Consider the following 21,584-nt stretch of genomic DNA (forward strand, 5'->3'; position numbering starts at 1 on the left):
TGTTCTTCATTATGTTTTTTTGTCATTATTAAAAGCAGATTTTTGGAGTTCATGAGTGTTTTTACTATACTGTTGATTTAGGTTCGGTTACGAAAAAAGGAAAATGTTTCTTTATTTTTCGTTATATTTCGTAACCTGACCTTAAATGATAGGTTAGGAAATAATAGAAACTGTTTCCTTATATTTAGTAACCTAACCTTAAACGTTGGCTTAGGAAATAATATAAGAAAAGAAAGAAAGATTCTATATATACAGGGTGATTCACTACCAGTGCGACGAACTTGCAGGAGGTGTAGGGGGCACAAAGACGAATCGGAATCACATAGCATTGCAGGGTCCGAAATGCCTTCGTCATGCGGTAGAGGACGTTGAACGTAATAAAAAAATAATATTTTGTTAATAAACAATTTATGCACTAGTCCACATGATTCTAAAGAAAAAAGGTTAGGTTACCCCCTCCATTTTGGGAGGGGTTCAAGCTCCCATGGGATTCAAGTGGAGGTAACCTGGCCTTTTTTCACCATTAGGTCATATTATTGAACAATAAAATAAAAATACAGTCATAAAAAAATTATTTTTTTATGAATGTATTTCTAAATATGGCTGATTCTAAAGAAAAAAGGTTAGATTACCCCCTCCACTTCGGGAGGGGTTCAAGCTGCCATGGGAGCTTTTTTCACCGTTATGAAAACGTTCATTAGGGCATGTTACCATTAGTGCTTCTGAATGCTACTAAAATGATACTAACCCAATGTTATCGTGTGTTGTGTTTGAGTACCAATCTGTAAATCATTTGCCACGCCTACCTGTCAATCAATATATTGTTCTTGACTTTGCTCCAGACCGATAACACCTACCGTCTGTTTACCGAGCGAGCAGCGCTATAGTGCCGTATTGGGAAACTAATTTTCCACGTAAGTTATCCGACGTTTCTCGTGTTGGCTTTCTTTACCTTCGCCCAATCTGATTTACTGGCCCACCCCATTTCTCTGTACAGCTGTTCGTTGTACTCATCAGAGTCAGCCGACCGGGCTAGCCAGGTGGGTAAAGTGCCTGCCTGGCAACCCAAAGGTCGCTGGTTCGAATCCCACCTCAGGCTTGGATCAAAGTACTGCAAAAACCTTGGGAAGTGCATTATGGCCACAGAAGCCGATGCGCCAACAACTACAAAAAAAATCATCAGAGTCATTAGGCATATAACACACTCCTACTTTCAACTTTGCTTTCCCAATGCTTATGTCACACCAAACAGACTCAACACTGCACTGTCTACCCATGCCAACTGGATACACTTCCTTAGATTTTGTGTGTTTATTAACTAATAGCATAACCTCTTCTCCCTTCCTATCCTGTCTATCCTTTCTGTACACATTGTACTCTCAAATTCCAATTCTGCACTGCTTATATCCATGTGGCACCGTGTCTCTGATATCCCAACATTATCTGCCTTTGACGTCTTCATCGGCACCTCAAATTCATCAAATATATTTACTATACTCCTGGAATTGGTGTACATGCAAGTATACATACACCTATTCTTACTCTTAGTTACCCTAACATAACCCATGTATTTACTTGTTCCATGATGACTCACAGCAGTCCTTGAAATCCCCAGCCCCCTCACTTTCACCTCTGCTTGTGGCTACTTTGAATGCCCCCCAAGCTAGCAGTTTTCCAACCCACCTAACACTGACTCCATAGCATCAGCAAATATTCTTGCACCTTTTCTATTTAAGTGTATCCTATTCCTGTAGAAACAATCTCTCCTATTAGCAAGCACAAACTATGCTGAAAAAAATCCTATCCCATGAGCTTTGCACAATCTCTCCAGAATTGAATTTTTTGACAAGGCTGTCATCTTGTAATCCCTCCTATCACGTCTGGGCAGAATTGCAGACACTTTCAAATTTAACCCTAACTTGTGCCTGTTTTTCAACATTGAACTGTTAAGTAAATCTGCAGATCTTCTACTCTTAATGTCATTAGTGCCAATGTGTACAAAAATATCACCCTTTTTGCCCTTAAAAGATGATATCTCCTCTACAAAGTCATCAACTTTTGACCCTGGTACACATACGCTGGTCCTATTCCACCTATCCTTTTAGCACAATATATTTCCCATCTCTCTGACAATAGAGCCACCGACAATAACTTGCTCTTGTGGGACCAGTGCATTCTGCCCTGAAAGTTGCCACTGTCTTTTTCCTTCGATGGCATCTATCCTACTCTTCAAACTCTCATAGATGGCCATCAGAACATTGAGTTGTCATCTAATTTCTTGACACTCTCTCCACCTTGCACACACAAAGACATCCTCCTTGGCTGGATAATGTCCTGTTCCAGAAAGGTCCAGAAAGATTTCACAAGATGCACATTCTTTTAGGCTGTGATGCATTGGAGAATCGTCCTTTTTGGTTCTCCCCTTAGCCACTGCACTCCTGCTACTTTGTGCATGTTGCTTTGCTGCTCTGGTCTGGGGCATAATTTGCATTTAAATACAATGTAGTAGTAGGAGTAGTGGCATGTAATACAAGTGTATGAGCTTATGCAGCATCAGCCAAAAAATAAAAAATAAAAAATTTACAAAATAATCCCCTCTAATTATTTGTCCAGTTCCTCCTTAAATTTAATTAACCTATCAACTTCCACAATGACAGATGGAAGTTTGTTCCAGCAATTAACCACCCGCTGGCTGAAGACAAATTTTTGCACATCTATTCTGCATCTGTCCTTCCTCAATTTCAATTTATGCCCCTTTGGGTTCGTAATCTGAAAAAGTGGAAGAATCCCATCAGAATTCAGTGTGCTCAACCCATTCAAGGCCGTATACATCTCAGTCAGATCACCTCGCAGGTGCCCAGTCTCCAGCTGCTGCAATTTGCAGAACTTAAGCCTCTCCTGGTAAGAGGATCCCTTCGTTCCCCTCACCAATCTTGTTGCCCTTCTCTGTACATCTCAAGCAAATCTACATCCTTCCTAAAATGAGGCCTCCAGAGCTGCACGCAGTACTCAAGACGTGGCCTGACCATTGCCTTATACTGAGGGACAATCACCTCCTTTTTCCTGCTAGCAAAATTCCTGTATATCATTGACAACACCCCATGACCTGCCCTAGCAGCCTGTCTGCATCGCTCAGAAAATTTCATATCTGACTGCACAATTACTCCCAGGTCTTTTTCATTATCTACCACCTTAAGTGTAGTATCACACAGTTGGTACGTTTCTCTGGGGTTACTTCTACCCATATGCAGTACTTTGCATTTTTCAACGTTAAACTTCAGTTGCCGCTTCTCAGCCCATCTGCCCAAATTTTCTAGATCCTGTTGCAGTAACACACTGCCATTACTGTCATTACCAACCCTGCCAACCTTTGTATCATCTGCAAACTTCGATACTAAGCCTGATATACCTACATCAATATCATTGATAAATATACAAAACAGTGAATCCAACACCAAACTCTGTGGGACTCGACTAATAACATTAGTCCACGAAGAGCAGCACCCATTGATTACTACCCTCTGTCTTCTCCCACTCAACCATCCTTTTATCCATTGTAGCAACTTACCTTTAATGCAATTCTGCTCCTATTTGGACTTCCATGCGCAACAGTGTCAAAAGCTTTCCTGAAATCCAAGTACAGTCGGTCCTCGTATAACACGTGTTTACATTACACGAATTCGATCATACACGATTTATAAATAGGGGAACGTTATCTTATATAACACGAACCGAATTCGCTTATACACGATTCGCCTTTGTGTTTACAAGAAATGGCAGTCGAATGCGGAATCACCCCAACTGAACGCAACACGATAGGATGAAGAAGATTCTGAAAATGTATTTATGTGTTTTATATCAGTGTTTCACCATAATAACGTAAAAACCAACACAATTCCAGCTATCGGTATACATAATCGCAAATGCAATTAGATGGAGTTTACTACCAGTTTATAACAGATTCCACTAGCAGAAACGCAACTGGAAATTGTTTTTATTGTTTTATGGTAGTAACCCCCAGAAATGTGCTTTAGTAAAATGTGAGGTGTTAATAGTGTATCTCGCCTTTACGGTGTTGTTTATTCAGTTGCTACACGCCGCAGCTTTGTTTATGTATATATTAAGCGTGCCTCCTCGTTTTGTAATTGTGCTTTATTCCCTAAAAATTAGTAAAATACTTAAAAGGTGTGAAAAGGAAGCGTCCTGGCTAAGACACTGCAGATTCAGAGAGAAAAAAAAGAAGCAATATCGATAAACAGAGGCGGACTGGGTCAAAAATTCTTACCCGGGAAAATTTGTAGTGGCCTCATAATACGGTTTATGGCCAAAATCACACCGGCTCTGGCCCACCGCGATTTCCCCCGTAAGGCTTATGGCCAGTCCACTTCTGTCGATAGAGAAAAAATATGAAATTGTGAAACGCTTTGAGCGAAATGAAAGACCATGTGATATTGCACGTGCTACAGACCGAAATGAGGCAACGCGGAGAATTACAAAGAATGCAGAGAAAATAAAAACAACTTTCATAGCGGTTACAACTCAAAGTGTAATTAATACCCATTAGATCAAGACACAAGAATTGGAAGAGATGGAACGGCTGTCATCTGTTTGGATAGAAAATCAAACAAAAAACAAGTTTGCTTATGATAGAAGCAAAAGCGTTAGCAATATTTTATTACGACTATTTTATTTAATTATAATAATTTTTTTACGAATAAAATACGTATTTTATCCGTAAAAAATATTTTAGTATTAAAAAATACTAAAAATACTTTATTATAATATAAAGTTATTTTTATTACGTATTTTAATCGTTATAAAATACGTAAGTATTTTATAACGATTAAAATTACCCGATTATTTATTGTGTTTGGTAATGTTTTGGTTCCAAATGTGTGTTCAATCTTGGGTGGTCAGCACCTAACCCTACTTTTCCCATAGGGCCTGTTGTTTATATTGCACGATTTTGCATTGCACGAGGGTTTCTAGGAACGCAACTATCGTGCTATACGAGGACAGACTGTATATGATATCAAAATTATTTTTTGCATCCAGTTCCTTTGTAACCACATCATAATAACCAATCAAATTTGTCAGACAAGACTTTCCCTTAACAAACCCATGCTGTGTCTGAATTATTGCTGCAGTCTTGTCTAGATAATCCTGCAATGCATCTTTAACCAGTGACTCCATTATTTTACCCAGAACAGAAGTTAAACTAACTGGTCTGTAATTACTCGTGTCACCCTTCGATCCCCCTTTGTGATTTGGGGACACATTTGTACATCTCCAGTCCATGGGGACCTCCCCTGAGCCCAAGGATGCTCTCATAATTATGGCTAAGGGTTTTCTTACTTCCCTTGCCGCTTCCTTTAATATAACTGGATAGATCCCATCCATCCCAGGTGCCTTTCTTATGTTTAACTTCAACAATTTCTTCCCCACTTTGTTCTCAGTTATTACAAAATCATTAAGCACCCTGTTGCAATTTGATAATCTTGTGGCATTTTCAAACCTTAATAACTCCTCATGTGTGAATATAAATGCAAAATATTCATTCAGTTTGTTTGCTATCTGAGCAGGATCATCAACAGTCGAACCATCCATATCAAGTGGACCAATCAGATTCATCCCCTTCCTTTTAGAGTTTATATAAGTAAAGAAATCCTTGCTGTTTTTCTTAGCATCCTTTGCCAAAGATTTCTCGTAATCTACCTTCACTAGCTTATATATATCATAGGCTTCTGTGTCGCCTGATAATTTATATACATCCCATGCATTTTTGTTCTCTGCCATGAGTCTCATTAGTTCATTTTACAACCATTTAGGCCTAAACCTTGAACAGTATTTCTTAATAGGTATGAAACGTTTAGTAGCTTGCACTATTAATTCCTTTAATGCTTCCCACTTAGAATTTGCTGTTGGTAACATCATCAGTTGGTCCCACAGTAAAGAATTTAAAAACTGTCTGTTAATTAATGCAAGTGATTAACAATGAATGTTAATAAGGTTTAATAAATTTAATTGATTAATTGACTGTACTATGCTTGACTATACAATACTATTCTAAGCTAATGCAGTGATACGTCTGCTATATAGTTTTACCTTATACCTTAGATATACAGTTCGAGATATACACTATCAATTTATGCTATACTGTAACGATCACAGTGTGAAATTAGTTATATCCTTAGATAAATACAAAAGATATATGCCCAAAAAGTGATTAAAACCTTCAAAAGATTTATTTATTATAATTAAAACTTTACTGTTTTTTTGCACTACTGGTTACGTGCTACAATATGCCAAAAAACTGATACGATAGTGGTATGAGTAGTGAGTCGTAACTTACAAAATCTTCAGCTAAATTTAAAAAAATAAGTTAGTGAACACTACTAAGCCTATTTAATCTATTTGTGAAACACAAATTCATACATATTTCATAATCAAAAACAATAAAATTTCTAAAAAAACATCCATTTGCAGGAGCTCCAGAAGGCTGTGTCTTCATACCTATAGTCTCATTGCCACTCCATATTGGTTGAATATATTCTCCATATATTCAACCAATATGGTCATTTTTCAAATCTATGTTGATTAAAATGGCATAATTCATGTTCAGAATCTTTTGATGATTTTCATGAATTTCATATTATTATGCATGTTATGACTGAGGAAATATATAAAGTGTCCTGGCTTACAAAATGTTTTATAGTTAGTTTAGCAAATTGTGGAGACTGGTTATTATCCAATTTTTTTTAAAACTCCAATATAACCTTGGAATGGCCAGAAAGGTTTACATCTTTATTGTAACAGTTTTTGTCTGCCAGTATGCTAGCAACACAGTTATCAATGAGCTGTGCACTTTTTTTTGGAAAGTATGGACCCAGTCATATGAATTTGCATCCCTGTATATTGTACCAGGACTACTCTCCCTGTTGCGAAAGCATTATTTTTTATATGTGGAATATAAAATGAGCCAAGACGACTAGATTTTATCAATCTCCAAGCATGATATTATTGCATTCTGTACATTAAAAAAAAAAAAATGTAATTACAATTTTTATTATATTTATTTATTATTACAATTTATTATATTTTATATATAATTTGGATAGTCGTTTAGAACAATAGGAAATTTCAAATTGTTGTATTTATGATAGAACCCACTATCTTTTATTTATAGAGAACACTCATATATGTGAATACACACCCTCAGAGATAGTGTGTACTGTTTCAAACATGCAGTTTGAATAATTCTTAACCATCATCCTAATTATTGAGCATAGCTATTTATATTTCTGAATGATCTATATTGTCGAATTTATTAATGGTTCAAAATTCATTAAGCTGTGTATAGAGCATATGTCTGAATCAATATTCCACGTTTCTTTCAGGGCAAACATCCTATTCAACAAGACCAGTAGAACCGATATTTGTATCCACACCACCAAGGCCACAGAGGTTACTACATTCCAGCACATACATAAAGTAAATATTACAATAGACAACTTAGTGATTATTATTGATTTGATTGTGTGATATTACTGATTGTTTAATATTGCTGTGCGATACATAGAATTATTCAACTTTTATTATTGCTAACTTTGTGACCAGTTAATTACTTTTGCAAATGCAAGCATGACTGAGGGAGGACAATAAACAAGTTAGTTAATGTATGCAGTGTATTGCATTTCAGGCATATTAGCAAATAGGAATAATTTGTGATTTATAACAAAAAAAAAAAATAGCAAAAAGCAATGACTTTTATGCATGAACCGAGAAAATTTTATTTCTGTGCATCTGCCACATTGCCCATTCATTCCTCCGACCAGTGCATGGTAACAAACGTAAACACAATAATAATTTGTGGATTTCTGTTGGTCTGATTTTAATGAATTTTGAAAAGGTGTGATAGATCATTTAAAAAAAGCCAAATATAAAATTTCATAAAAATCCATGCACTGGGAGTCATATGCAGTTGTTATATGCAGAAAGACAGAAGGACAGACATGATGAAGACAACAGGTGTGTTATGCATAAATGTTAATGCACCTGAAAAGTGGTACACACCACTTTTTTAGTGTGCATGGTGATTTCGGGATTTGTAAAAATTTCCACTCTGCATGCAAGTTGATTTTTGCCATGTCCACACCTGTGAACTTTCCCTACATTTCTAAAAATCATTTCGTTTATGGTTTTTATAGAAAGTTTACTTTTCTTCCAGATTTCAGTCAAGTTTATGTTATGTTCTTCAAATTACTGGATTTTTTGTTTTTCAAATCTGGATTCTAGAAAATAAAACCTTGACATCTCTGATGAAAGCCAGTGTCATAATGGAGTGTGTTCTTTTTATCAATACTTTAACTCATTTACTGCATTTGTTATCATGCATCCAATTCTAGGCTTATTTTCACTGTCCTAATTGGTACTCAAAGTATTAGGAAATAATGATAAATTAAAATCTCTTAAACTTACCTTAATTATTTTTAACTCAAACAGAACTTTATTAACCAAAACCTGCCGAGCCATTGAAACATGGTAACTTTTTCATGTTCCTGACTGGTCACTTTCATAATTAATGCAATTAATTTAATGATATGATAATATACATAAAGTAGACTCTTTTTACCAGTGCAAATTGTTTCAAAGAAAATGAAAAAATAAATTCCAATTCAGCACTACAAATAAGAATGTCATTTACCAATCCAGATAATCTAAAGAATTTATATCACATTGGTTTTAAAACCATTTTTGTGTTATAAAACAGTTTTAAAAGATAGGATTTTGATGAGCATTTGAATGCACAAAACTTGACATCATCCCAGAGGCAGGGTATTCCAGTGTAAACTATCAGGATCATTTGAATGTGGAAATGTTTTTGTCAAGCAGATTTTAGAGAGTAAAAAAAAAGTACAGACCTATCCTCTTGTCATGTAAGGATATTTCATGATGCTATAAAAGGAGGATAGGTAAAACACCCTGTCTCTCTTAAATAGTCATTAAAAAAATAAATAAATAAAAATATTCTTATTTATACTCAGGCACGACCACCAGGTCAGTAGTGAAGTTTACAGTAAATCAGTCAATACAAACATTAATCGTATTTAGCAGTCACGGGCTTGAACTGCAGTCCACTCAGAGAATGCGTGCTTCTGCAATTGCACTCCTGATTTAAGGACATTGAACAAATAAAGAAATAAAGTATTTATTCATGTACTCTGTATTTTATTCTGTAATTCCATCCCTTTCCTTCCCCCTTTCATTCTCCACTACCCGGAGTGTAGTGCCATCCAGTTGATATGTTGCTCTGGTGTTGCTACCCATAGGCAGTACTTTACATTTCTCAATATTAAACTTCAGTTACCGCCTCTCAGCCCTTCTGCTCAACTTTTCCAGATCCTGTTGCAATGGCGTACTATCATTACTGTCATTAACAACTTTCAACTTTCGCATCGTCTGCAAACTTAAACATTAACCCTGATATACCTTCATCAATATCATTGATAAATACAAAAAACAGCAATGGGCATAACACCGCACCCCGGGGGACTCCACTAATAACAATAGTCCATAAAGAGCAGTGTTCAATGATAACCACTCTCTGTTTTCTCCCACTGAACCATCCTTTTATCCATTGCAGCAACTTGCCCTAATGCCATACCCTAATGTAATTTGTGATTTTCTGATTAACTTGGTGTATTTATTCTTTACTCGGCCTTGTAATTGCATAAAAGTATCGGTAAAGGTTTCCACTTGTTTCAACTCCGATACCGTTCGTAAATTTCCCGCCATTGTGATACGATAGTTGTATGCCGTACTAGATAGCGTTAGTTGAACTTCGCGTGACACAGAGACAACCCCCAAGGCAGAATGCGCTGGTCCCGAAGGAACTAGTAGTTGTTGGTGACTCTATTGTCAGGGAAACGGGGAACATGCTTTGTAAAAAAGATAGGTGGAACAGGACCAGGGTATGTCTGCCAGGGGCAAAGGTTGATGACGTTGTAGAGCGAATATCATCTTTTAAGGGCACAAAAGGTGATATAGTTGTACACGTTGGCACTAATAATATTAAGAGTAGGAGACCGGCAGAATTACTTAACAAGTACAGGTCACTGTTGAACAAAAGCCGAGAATTAGGGTTGAATTTGAAAGTGTCTGCAATTCTGCCCAGACACGATAGGAGGGAGTATATGATGAGAGCCTTGTCGATCAATTCGGCCCTGGAAAGATTGTGCAAGGCTCAAGGGGTAGAATTTTTTTCAGCCTGGACTGTACTTGTTAACAGGAGAGATTGCTTCTACAGGGATGGGATACACTTAAATAGAAAGGGTGCAAGAATATTTGCTGATGCTATCGAGGCAGTGTTAGGTGTGTCGGAAAACTGCTAGCTTGGGGGGAGACAAAGACCAATAGATTGACAGTAGCCACTGGCAGAGGTGAAAGAGATTCTTGCACTGCTTCTATTAGAATGAGCAGAAGCCTGAAAAACAAGATGCATGGTATTTCAGAGACTGCTGGGAGCCATTGCGGTACAAGTAAACACATGGGTTGTGTTAGGGTAGCTAAGAATAGAAACAGGTGCAGGTATACTTGCGTGTACACCAATGCTAGGAGTTTAGTAAATAAATTTGATGAATTTGAGGTATTGCTCAAAACATCAAAGGCAGATATTGTTGGGATATCAGAGACGTGGTGTCACACAGATATAGGGGATGCAGAACTGCAATTTGGGGAGTACAACGTCTACAGAAAGGATAGACAGGATAGGAAGGGGGGAGGGGTTATGCTATTAGTTAAGAAACACATAAAAACCAAGGAAGTGAAGCCAGTCGACATCGCTGGACAGTGCAGTGTTGAGTCAGTTTGGTGTGACATAAGCATTGGGAGATCAAAATTGAGAGTAGGAGTGTGCTATAGGCCTAATGACTCTGATGAGTATAATAAGGAACTGTACAGGGAAATAGAGTGGGCCAGTAAATCAGAGAGTCTTATAATGGGAGATTTTAATTTCCCAGATATTGACTGGAATTTGGGGGCTGGTTACTCACACACTAGCAGGGCTTTTGTGAATTTATTGGATGATTGTTTTCTACATCAGCATGTTCGGGAGGCTACTAGAGGGAGTAATACTCTTGATTTGATTATCAGCGGTGATTCTTCATGCATTAAGAATCTGCAGATAAATGAACCACTAGGTGGCAGTGATCACAGTGTGCTGAAGTGGGAGTTACTGAAAGAGGTAACTACCATTAGGGGTAAAGGGAAGGGTTATTGCTTCCGTAAAGGCGACTACGATGGACTGAGACAGTATTTAAATTCTATACAGTGGGACCAACTGATGATGTTACCAACAGCAAATTCAAAATGGGAAGCATTCAAAGAACTTATCTTGGAAGCTACTAGGCTTTACATACCAACTAAGAAATATTGTTCAAGGTTTAGGCCAAAATGGATGTCAGATGAACTAATGAGGCATATGGCAGAGAAGAAAAATGCATGGGATACTTACAAATTAACACATGACACAGAAGCCTATGATAGATACAAGTTGATATGCAACCAAGTTACAAAGGAGGTTAGGCAGGCGAAGGCAGATTACGAGAAATCCTTGGCAAGGGATGCAAAGAAAAACAGCAAAGAGTTCTTTACTTATGTAAACTCTAGAAGGAAGGGGATGAATCAGATTGGTCCACTTGATATTGATGGGTCAACTGTTGATGATCCTGCTCAGGTAGCTAACAAACTAAATGAATATTTTGCATCGACATTCACACATGAGGAGTTATTCAGCAAGGGGAATGCCACAGGTTTATTCAACTCTAGCAGTCAGCTACAGAATCTTGAAATAACTGGGAGTAAAGTGGAGGAGAAACTGTTGAAGATAAACACAAGAAAGGCACCCGGGGTGGATGGGATCTATCCAGTTATATTAAAGGAGGCAGCAAAGGAAGTAAGCAAACCCTTAGCCATAATTATGAGAGCTTCCTTGGACTCAGGGGTGATACCCATAGACTGGAAATGTGCAAATGTGACCCCAATTCACAAAGGAGGATCAAAGGCTGACACAAGTAATTATAGACCTGTGAGCTTAACTTCTGTTCCCGGAAAATTAATGGAGGCACTGGTTAAAGAAGCACTGCAGGATCATTTAGACAAGACTTCAGTTATAGCTCGGACACAGCATGGTTTTGTTAAGGGGAAGTCTTGCCTGACCAATTTGATTGGATACTATGATGCAGTCACAGAAGAACTGGATGCAGGGAATAGCTTTGATATTATATACTTGGATCTTAGAAAGGATTTTGATACTGTTGCACATGGAAGACTGCTACACAAATTGGAGCAGTGTGACATTGGAGGAAAATTGCTGCTATGGATAAAGGGGTGGTTGAGGGGGAGAAGACAGAGAGTGGTAATCAATGGACACTGCTCATCGTGGACTAATGTTATTAGTGGAGTCCCTCAGGGCTCAGTGTTGGGTCCATTATTGTTTTCTGTATTTATAAATGATATTGATGATGGTATATCAAGCTTAATGTCCAAGTTTGCAGACGATACAAAGGTTGGCAGGGTTGTCAAGGACACTACTGACACTATGCTGCTGCAACAGGATCTGGAAAGGTTGAGCAGATGTGCTGAGAGATTGCAAATGAAGTTTAACATTGACAAATGTAAAGTACTACACATGGGAAACAGCAACCCCAGAGCAACGTATCAACTCTGTGGTACTACACTGACAGTGGTAGAGAATGAAAGGGACTTGGGGGTGGTTGTGCAGGCAGATATGAAGTTTTCTGAGCAGTGCAGATGGGCTGCAAGAGTAGCTCATGGTGTATTGTCGATGATATATACGAATTTTTCTAGCAGGGATAAGGAGGTGATTATTCCCTTGTATAAGGCAATGGTCAGACCACACCTAGAGTACTGTATACAGGTCTGGAGGCCTCATTTCAAGAAGGATGTAGGGATGCTGGAACGAGTACAGAGAAGGGCAACAAGATTAGTGAATGGAACAAAGGGGGTGCTCTTATGAAGAAAGGCTTAAGTTTTGCAAATTGCAGTGTCTGGAGACTAGCCACCGGCGAGGTGATCTGATAGAGGTGTATAAAGCCTTGAATGGTTTGAGCATGCTCAATGCTGATGGGATTCTTCCTCTTGCTCAGAATAATCACCTGAGAGGGCATAAATTCAAATTGAGAAAAGACAGATGTAGGATAGATGTGAGGAAATTTGCCTTTAGCCAGCGGGTGGTTGGTTGGTGGAATAGACTTCCATCCCTTGTCATGGAAGTTGATAGCCTAAATAAGTTTAAGGTTCAGCTGGACAGGTATTTTGAACGAACAGAGGGATGAAGTGGAAATGGGTTTTTTTTTTTTTTTTTTTTTTTGGCTGATGCTGCATAAGCTTGCTTTCTTGCATCAAATGCCTCTACTAATGCTAATGCTACAACTTACTTCTTTAAGTGGAATACCGATTCGGGTTGCCCCACACAACACACTGAATTCTTCCTAGGGAGTGATCTCCGAATGGGATCTGTTAAATGTTTCTGAGGAAGAAATTGTCCAGGAGCTAAAAGATCAAAATGTGTCTCGTGCAAAACGAGTCATTATCAGAAAAGACAGCAACTTAACTCCCACGCGAAACATAATCTTAACTTTCAGTACTCCAAATCTACCGGGTTCTGTCAAAGCAGGTTACTTAAATTGCCCCATTAGGCCATATATCCCAAATCCACTTATATGTTATAAATGTCAAAAGTTCGGCCATTCTCAGACAGCATGCCGTGGAGACGCTATATGTCCGAACTGCGGCTGCAAAAATCACACGCAAGCAGAATGCAAGGCTCCAACTCCACAATCTCCTAATTGTAGTGGCAATCATCCAGCTTACTCCAAAGATTGTGATCTAAGGAAGATAGGGAAAAAAATACAAAAATTTAAAATTGAAAATAAAGTCTCTTACCAAGAAGTGAAAAAACAGGTCAACTTAAGTATACCAAAACGCACTTATGCTTCTACTATTCACAGACACAAATCGGTAGCAAGTCAGACAGAAGTATCCATCTTTCCAAAAATATCAATATCAGACTGGGCTCGATCAGTACTCTCGGTCTAGCATCCATATAAACCAAATTCAGTAGACCAAAGCAACAATACGCCTCTTACAGTTCCATCCCAGAGACCTCAGCATTGTCAGGTAGCAGAAAATTTGCCAAGATCATATCCTATTGAGGCAAAATAATCATGCCTAACAAGCATGGATACAGATGATACTATCGGCCAAGAAGAACTGCTTGAAATACATGCAGAAGGTGATATGGACGATAGCAATGAATCAGGACGTCCCACTTTTCCCCGAAAAGAAAAATCAAAACCAGATCGTCATAAACAATCCACTTATAAAAAGCAGCCAGATACATCTTCCACAAACAAAACCAAATAATGGAACACATCATTCAGTGGAATTGTAGAGGTTTTTGCAGCAATATCGATGATATCAATGAACTAATTCACTGCTTCCATCCTGTTGCCATGTGCCTACAAGAAACCAACTTGACTGCCCAAGTCAAGTTGGTTTCCCTACAGTAAAAAATTACATTATCTTCAGACAGGATAGATCCAACACTAATAGTGCTCATGGAGGAGTAGCCTTCCTGTTGGACTCAAGAGTTCCCTCCAGATGCATTCCATTGCAAACCTCCTTAGAAGCTGTTGCCACATACATAGTAATTGGAATCACTGCTACATTAGTTTCAATTTATCTTCCACCTAATCGTCCATATTCTATTCAGGAAATCGAAGATCTTGTGTTGCAACTACCACCTCCATTCTGTATACTAGGTGACTTTAATGTTCACCACCCATTAGCTTAGACAGTCATGGTAAGCTTATTGAAATGGTGATAGACAGACAGGATTTAACATTGTTGAGTACTGGCTCTCCTACCAATGTTCATTTTCCTACCAGATCAACCTCCACAATAGACCTTTCCATTTGTTCCCCAGTGCTTTATCCAAGTATCGATTGATAACTCTTAATGATCCTCATGACAGCGATCATTTCCCAATAATATGGAAAGTTCAAACTTCCTGTTCATCACAAAGGGATAATCCAGTAAAATGGAAATTTCCAAAGGCTGACTGGATAAAATACAGCAGGCTTGTCTCGTTCAACAACCATATCATACAGTGCTCTTCTATCAACCATGTTACTGAACACATTACAAACCAAATTCTAACAGCTGCAACCACTGCCATTCCACAATACCAAGTCAGGAAAAGGCGAAAATTGAATTATTGGTCAGACGAAGAGTGCAACAATGCAAAAAAAGAGAAAAACAAAGCATGAAATCAATTCTACAAACATCCAACCACTTTGAATCTTATTAATTATAAGCGAATTAGAGCAAGAGCCCATTATATCAGACAAAAAGCAAAAAAAGGAATCTTGGATTAAATTCACTTCCTCAGTCAATAAAAATACAGACAGACTGATTTGGAACAAGATAAAACTGTTAAATGGCACATTCCCTCCAACATCTACTCCACGAATTAACTGGAATGGTCAGGAATTTTCTACCCCTGCAGAAATCGCAAATGCACTAGGATCTGTATTTTCTCAGTTGTCCTCCTCAACTGCTTATGACCAATCTTTTCAAAAAATTAAAGATATAACTGAAAATTCAAACTGAATTTCACTGACAGATGTGCATTAACATATAATCAACCATTCACCATGGTTCCTTGTGTTGGTAAGAGCATGCTGCTCTTACCAACACAAGGAACAGCACTGCTGGCCCTGTTGGGATATTTTATGTTATGCTCAAAAATTTAGATCCAAAATCACACTCATCACTGCTCATCTTCTTCAATCAAATCTTCATTGAACATACATTCCCAAGCTCCTGGCATCATTCCTACGTACTGGCTATCCCAAAACCTGGAAAAGACTATTCTGTTCCTCATAGCTATAGACCAATTTCACTTACCAGCCGTCTGACTTGGTATCTTGAGTCCCAAAATTTGATCAATAACAATCAATTTGGATTCAGAAAAAATCGATCATCATTGGACCTTATGATTAAAGCTGAAACAAACATCACAAATGCATTCATCAAAATGGACCTTCTCATTATGATCTGTCTGGATATTGAGAAATCCTTTGACACAACATGGCGTTTCAGCATATTAAAGGATCTACATTCTCTTGACCTGAGAGGAAATTTGCCATATTTCATTCAAAATTTCTTACAACAAAGATCCTTTCAAGTTTGTTATCGGGGAACTCTGTCTAAAAACTTTGTCCAGGAAGAAGGAATCCCTCAAGGGTCCATTCTCAGCACCACTCTATTCACAAGGCGCCTCCGTAGCCAGGTGGGAAGGAGCAGCAGTGCGTAGCACACGCTTCTTGATTAGACCGGGGTTTGAGCCCATCACCACCAAATACGGAGGATACAGAAAGGTCAGGGAATGACCACCGCATATTCCCGGAGCAATATGGCCTTAGTTGCTAATGCTCCTAAAATAACAAACAAACTAACAACAACTCTATTCACAATTAGAATTAATCATTTAACTGAACTCATTCCAAAAACAGTGGACTCATATCTTTATGCCGATGATCTCACAATCTCCTGCCATTCTCAAAACCTGAACTATATTGAGAGACAATTGCAGATATCAATAAATTGGATCCAGATTTGGATAACACAAAACGGTTACAGGCTATCCAGCCAGAAATCGACTGCCATTCACTTCTGTATCATATGCAAATGCATCCTGATCCTGAACTCCAATTAGATAACCATCCTATTCCAATAGAGCTTTCATCCTATTCCAATAGAGCTTTCATCCTATTCCAATAGAGCTTTCATCCTATTCCAATAGAGCTTTATCAGCAACAACCTGGGGAGCAGATCGTTACACCTTGCTTTACTTATATAGATCCATAATCAGATCTCGATTGGACTATGGCATGCCTGTCTTCGATTCTGCTAGGGAAAGTGCTTTATCTCGCCTGAACCCTATTCAACATTCAACTCTTAGAATAGCCCTAGGTATGTTCAGAACATCTCCAGTGCAAAGTCTGTATGTAGAAGCCTATGAAGCTCCTCTGAAGGTCAGAAGAAAGATGTTATTACTGAACTACTCAACCAAGATCCAAAGCCAGTCGACCCATACTAATTGGTCAGTATTTAATGATCCAAAACTCGTGACCTTTTATAGAAACAAACCACAAGCAACTAGGCCTGCAGGCATTAGGTTAATGGAACTAAAACAGTGGAACTAGCAAAAAACTGGAATATACAACTCAATAAAGTCCACCAAGAACCTATAGATCACATTCCTCCATGTTCTGTCATCATGCCGTCTTGTGACAATTATTTCCACTAATGGGGAAAACACTCCTTAATGGATAATAATATCCAACAGCTGACATTGCACATATACAATATTATCCTGACGTCTCTAAAATATATACTGATGGATCGAAGTAAGAGAGTGGAACAGGTGCAGCAGCGGTATTCCACAATGCTACCATTTCTGTATCACTTCCAACAGAATGCAGTAGTTACACCACTGAATTATATGCCATAAAGCTTGCTCTGGAAAACATTTTCCATCTCTCAATCCAAAAGAGCATAATCTACACAGACTCGCAAAGTGCCTATTAGCAATGCAAAAGATTTCCCCACCTACTCGTCCATTACTACAGCTCATCAGATCAGAGTTGATTTGCCTCAGAGATCATTGGCAAAAGGTTGTCTTCTGCTGGATCCCAGGCTATACTGGAATACCAGGGAACGAAATTGCAGATGCTGCTGCCAAGCATCCATCCAGCACAGCTCCAATGAATTTTCTGGTCCCATTCAGTGATTATAAAATGCATATATGAAATATATGTAAGGAACGATGGACACTTCATTGGCAAATGCATATACATAACAAACGCCTTGAAATTAAACCTGTACCGCAATTATGGGCCTCCAGTTTCCACAGAAACAGACAAGAAGAGGTAGTCCTGGCCAGAGCCCAAATAGGCCACACTCATTTGACCCATCTATACCTGTAATCAGGTAATGAGCCTCCACAGTGTTCACATTGCCACAGGCCACTCACAATAAAACACATACTCCTGGAATGCACCTTGTATAACAATTCCCATCTGATTTCATTCACTTCTCTCTCAAACTTACAGGAATTGTCACTTAGCCATATCATAGATGAAAATTCAAACCTTACAGAAAAGGCTACTTAGGCCATATGGCACCTATCATAGTATTAAATACTATGATAGGTACTGTATGGCCTAAGTAGCCTTTTCACCAGAAAAATCTAAACACAACAACCTTCACCACTAATGGCACAGCTAATGGAGAAAGCAAATGAATATAAAACACCATTATGCCTGGCATTTGTAGATTATGAAAAGGCATTTGACTCCATACAGCATAAGGCAATGTTTCAGGCACTGGAAAGACAAGGCATAGATACCCCATATATTATGATTTTGAAGAAAATATATGAGAACGCTACCTCCTTTATTAGACTAGACAAAGACAGTAGGAAATTTAAAATTGAGAAAGGAGTTCAACAATGAGACACAATATCTCCGAAGCTGTTTACTGCTGCCCTTGAAGAAGCTTTCAGAAGATTAGACTGGTCGCAGAAAGGAGTCAATGTGAATGGAGAGTACCTCTAAACCATTTACGATTTGCAGATGACACTGTGGTCATAAACCACAATCCCAAAGAATTAGAAGAAAATCTTAATCAGTTATGCAGAGTTAGTAAGGATTTTGGACTAAAGATGAATATGGCTAAAACAAAAGTAATGATGAGCAAGTATGCCACAGAAAGCGATATAATGATTGAAGGAGCAGTAATTGAAAAGGTGGAGTCATATACTTATCTTGGACAAGTCATTAGCTGTAATAACGATAAACGGCTGGAAGTCAAGAGAACATTAAATTTTGGATGGATAGCATTCAGAAAATATAGTCACATACTGAGAAGCAATATCCCAATTTGAATGAAACATAAAATAATGAACCAATGTATACTCCCCACCATGACTTATGGAAGTGAAACTTAGGCACTCACTAAAAGAATGGAAGAGAAGCTGATAACTACACAGCAAAGAATGGAACAAATTATATTGCAAATCAGACTGTTAGATAAGAAGAGAAACACATGGATTAGGCAGAAAACTCAAGTAAAGGACATTCTTATCAAAACTAAAGAACTAAAATGGTCTTGGACAGGACACATAGCTCAAAGACATGATGACAGATGGACTAAGAAAATAACAGAATTGTACCCAACAGGAGCTAGAAGAAAACCTGGAAGACAACGATGGAGATGGAGAGATGAAATTCACGAGTTCGTGGGTAGTAAATGGATGGCCATTGCACAAAACAGAAGGAACTGGAAAGTTGCTGGAGAGGCCTTCATACAGTGGATTGAAAATGGCTGATGATGATGAACCACAGAGAAAAAAACTTAATGTGTACTACTCGTGTGTCCAATACGATGCTTCCCTTTATTTTTTACAATGATGCGTATGGTTTTGTCACCAACATTATAATGGTTCTTTAGAGATTTAACGGATGCACCGTTTTCAAACTTTTGAATAATTTCAAGTTTTTGTTCAATTTTAAAGCACAACTCTTGCGTTTGCCCATAATTTTCGCAATTTCTAAACAAAAAAAAGTTACCATTAAAAAAAAAAATATATATATATATATATATATATATATTCCAACATCCCTGACATAAATAACGAAACAAAATTTGCCCTTTTGCGGTGCGATGGAACACAACAATCAATGCGACGCATTTGGTCTCTTTTTTTTTTTTTTTTTTTTTCCTTCTTTTTTAGCGGTAGGTGTGAAGGTAGTGGGGGTTGCAAGATAATAGGTACACTAATCTCCCAATGACACCTTATAATGCCAGTTCTGTCGCTTATTTACAACTTGCAAAATATCTGTTTATACCTATTCTATTTATTACTTGAATTTTGATTTCTGGTTGATTTTTTTTTTTTAAATTTGGAGCTTGAAGTGTCCCAGTAAATCGAGAGTCTGCTGTACTTTATTATACGTATGTATGTACAAGAAAATCATGTTGTATATGGGGTCAGCAGGTGTTTGCTTATATCCGCTGTAGGTCTTGGAACGTATCCCCCACGGATATGGGGTTCAATTACTATTACTATTGTAATCAAAAAAAATTATATACCGTAAGACCCCCGTATCGTGGGGGATACGTTCCAAGACTTACCGTGGATGGCTGAAACTGCGGATATAAGTGAACACCTACTGACCCCATATACAATGTGATTTTCTTGTACATACATACGTATAATTAAGTTTAATTGATAAATTAAACATGCAGTAAGACATTACTAACATTAAATACGTTAATAATAAAGTACAACAGACTCTCGATTTACCAGGATTGGATTAACTGGGAAGCGAATTAACCGGGACACTTCAAGACTCCAAATTAAAAAAAAAAAAACTTTATTATACGTATGTATATACAAGAAAATCACATTGTATATGTGTTCACTTATATCTGCGGTTTCAGCCATCCACGGTAGGTCTTGGAACATATCCCCCGCGGATACGGGGGGGTCTTACTATATATACTTTTTGATTACTTCTATTTAACCAACTTTTCTGATTAACCAACCAACCACCAGTCCCAGTCACATCAGATAAGAGGGGTTCTAATGTCATATGTGTAAATGAACTCAGAAATTTAGATGGTCTCAAATTTTGGTTAACCACTATTTTTCATTATAGTCATCTTATAATTACTCTATAAATTTTATAGAGTCCACATTATGTAGACTTATTTTTCAGATAATGAATAGCCATTAACCATTTTAAAGGAAATTATTTATGTGATGTGATATATTTATATTCATGTATACTCTGTTCTTTATAGGTATATAGAAGGTCTACAAGCTGATGAGAAATATATTAGCAATTGGGATAAACAGCTAAAAGCTACAAGAGAAAACACACCAGTTAGTGAATCAAGTCGTCTTCCAGTTCACTGGCTAGGTAATGGTGCAGGAAACCATGGAAATGTTGTTAATGCTTTGTGGGCACTGAGAGATTTCATGTTAAGGGATGCTTTAAATATCTCAAAAATACTATAACTTATTGGTGCATTACGTCATAATTTGTTATTTTCATAATATCAAAAAATATTGTCAAAATTTTAATTCTTATTGTGACATTACATTTTTTTTTTTTTTATACTAAATAACATAATCACTGCTCATTTATACATCAAACATTTGTTATACCATCATGTTTTGTAGGAGTAAAATCTCACGGTATGAAGTGATTGTATTTATTACTGTTGTTTTGGTCATTAAATTTTAATATAATAACATTAAATATGTAAATAATATAAACATACAATTAACCCCATTAGAGAAAAAAATTGAATTTTTAATACGTGGACAAGTTACTTGATAGGCCATGTTCATACGAGATAAACATTTAATACTACTATAAGAACCTTCACCCTCCCCCTTTCAATTTATAAATACAACCATTTGTTCT

At 37.5% G+C, this 21,584-nt stretch overlaps 1 protein-coding gene across 1 annotated transcript in view; it reads left to right on the forward strand.

The window, feature by feature from the left end:
- polybromo (protein) overlaps positions 1 to 21,240 on the forward strand; it is a 702,481-nt gene extending 681,241 nt beyond the window's left edge. The window contains exons 39-40 of the mRNA XM_090389959.1: positions 7,398 to 7,491; positions 20,956 to 21,240. Of these exons, the coding sequence (XP_090246085.1) occupies positions 7,398 to 7,491; positions 20,956 to 21,172 (311 nt within the window). The 3' untranslated portion in view covers positions 21,173 to 21,240. The remainder of the gene's footprint in view (positions 1 to 7,397; positions 7,492 to 20,955) is intronic.
- The last annotated feature ends 344 nt before the right edge of the window (positions 21,241 to 21,584 follow it).

This window comes from Mastigoproctus giganteus, chromosome 2 (assembly GCF_048544385.1).
Source record: "Mastigoproctus giganteus isolate SK-2022 chromosome 2, ASM4854438v1, whole genome shotgun sequence".
Classification (NCBI taxonomy): Eukaryota; Metazoa; Arthropoda; class Arachnida; order Uropygi; family Thelyphonidae; genus Mastigoproctus; species Mastigoproctus giganteus.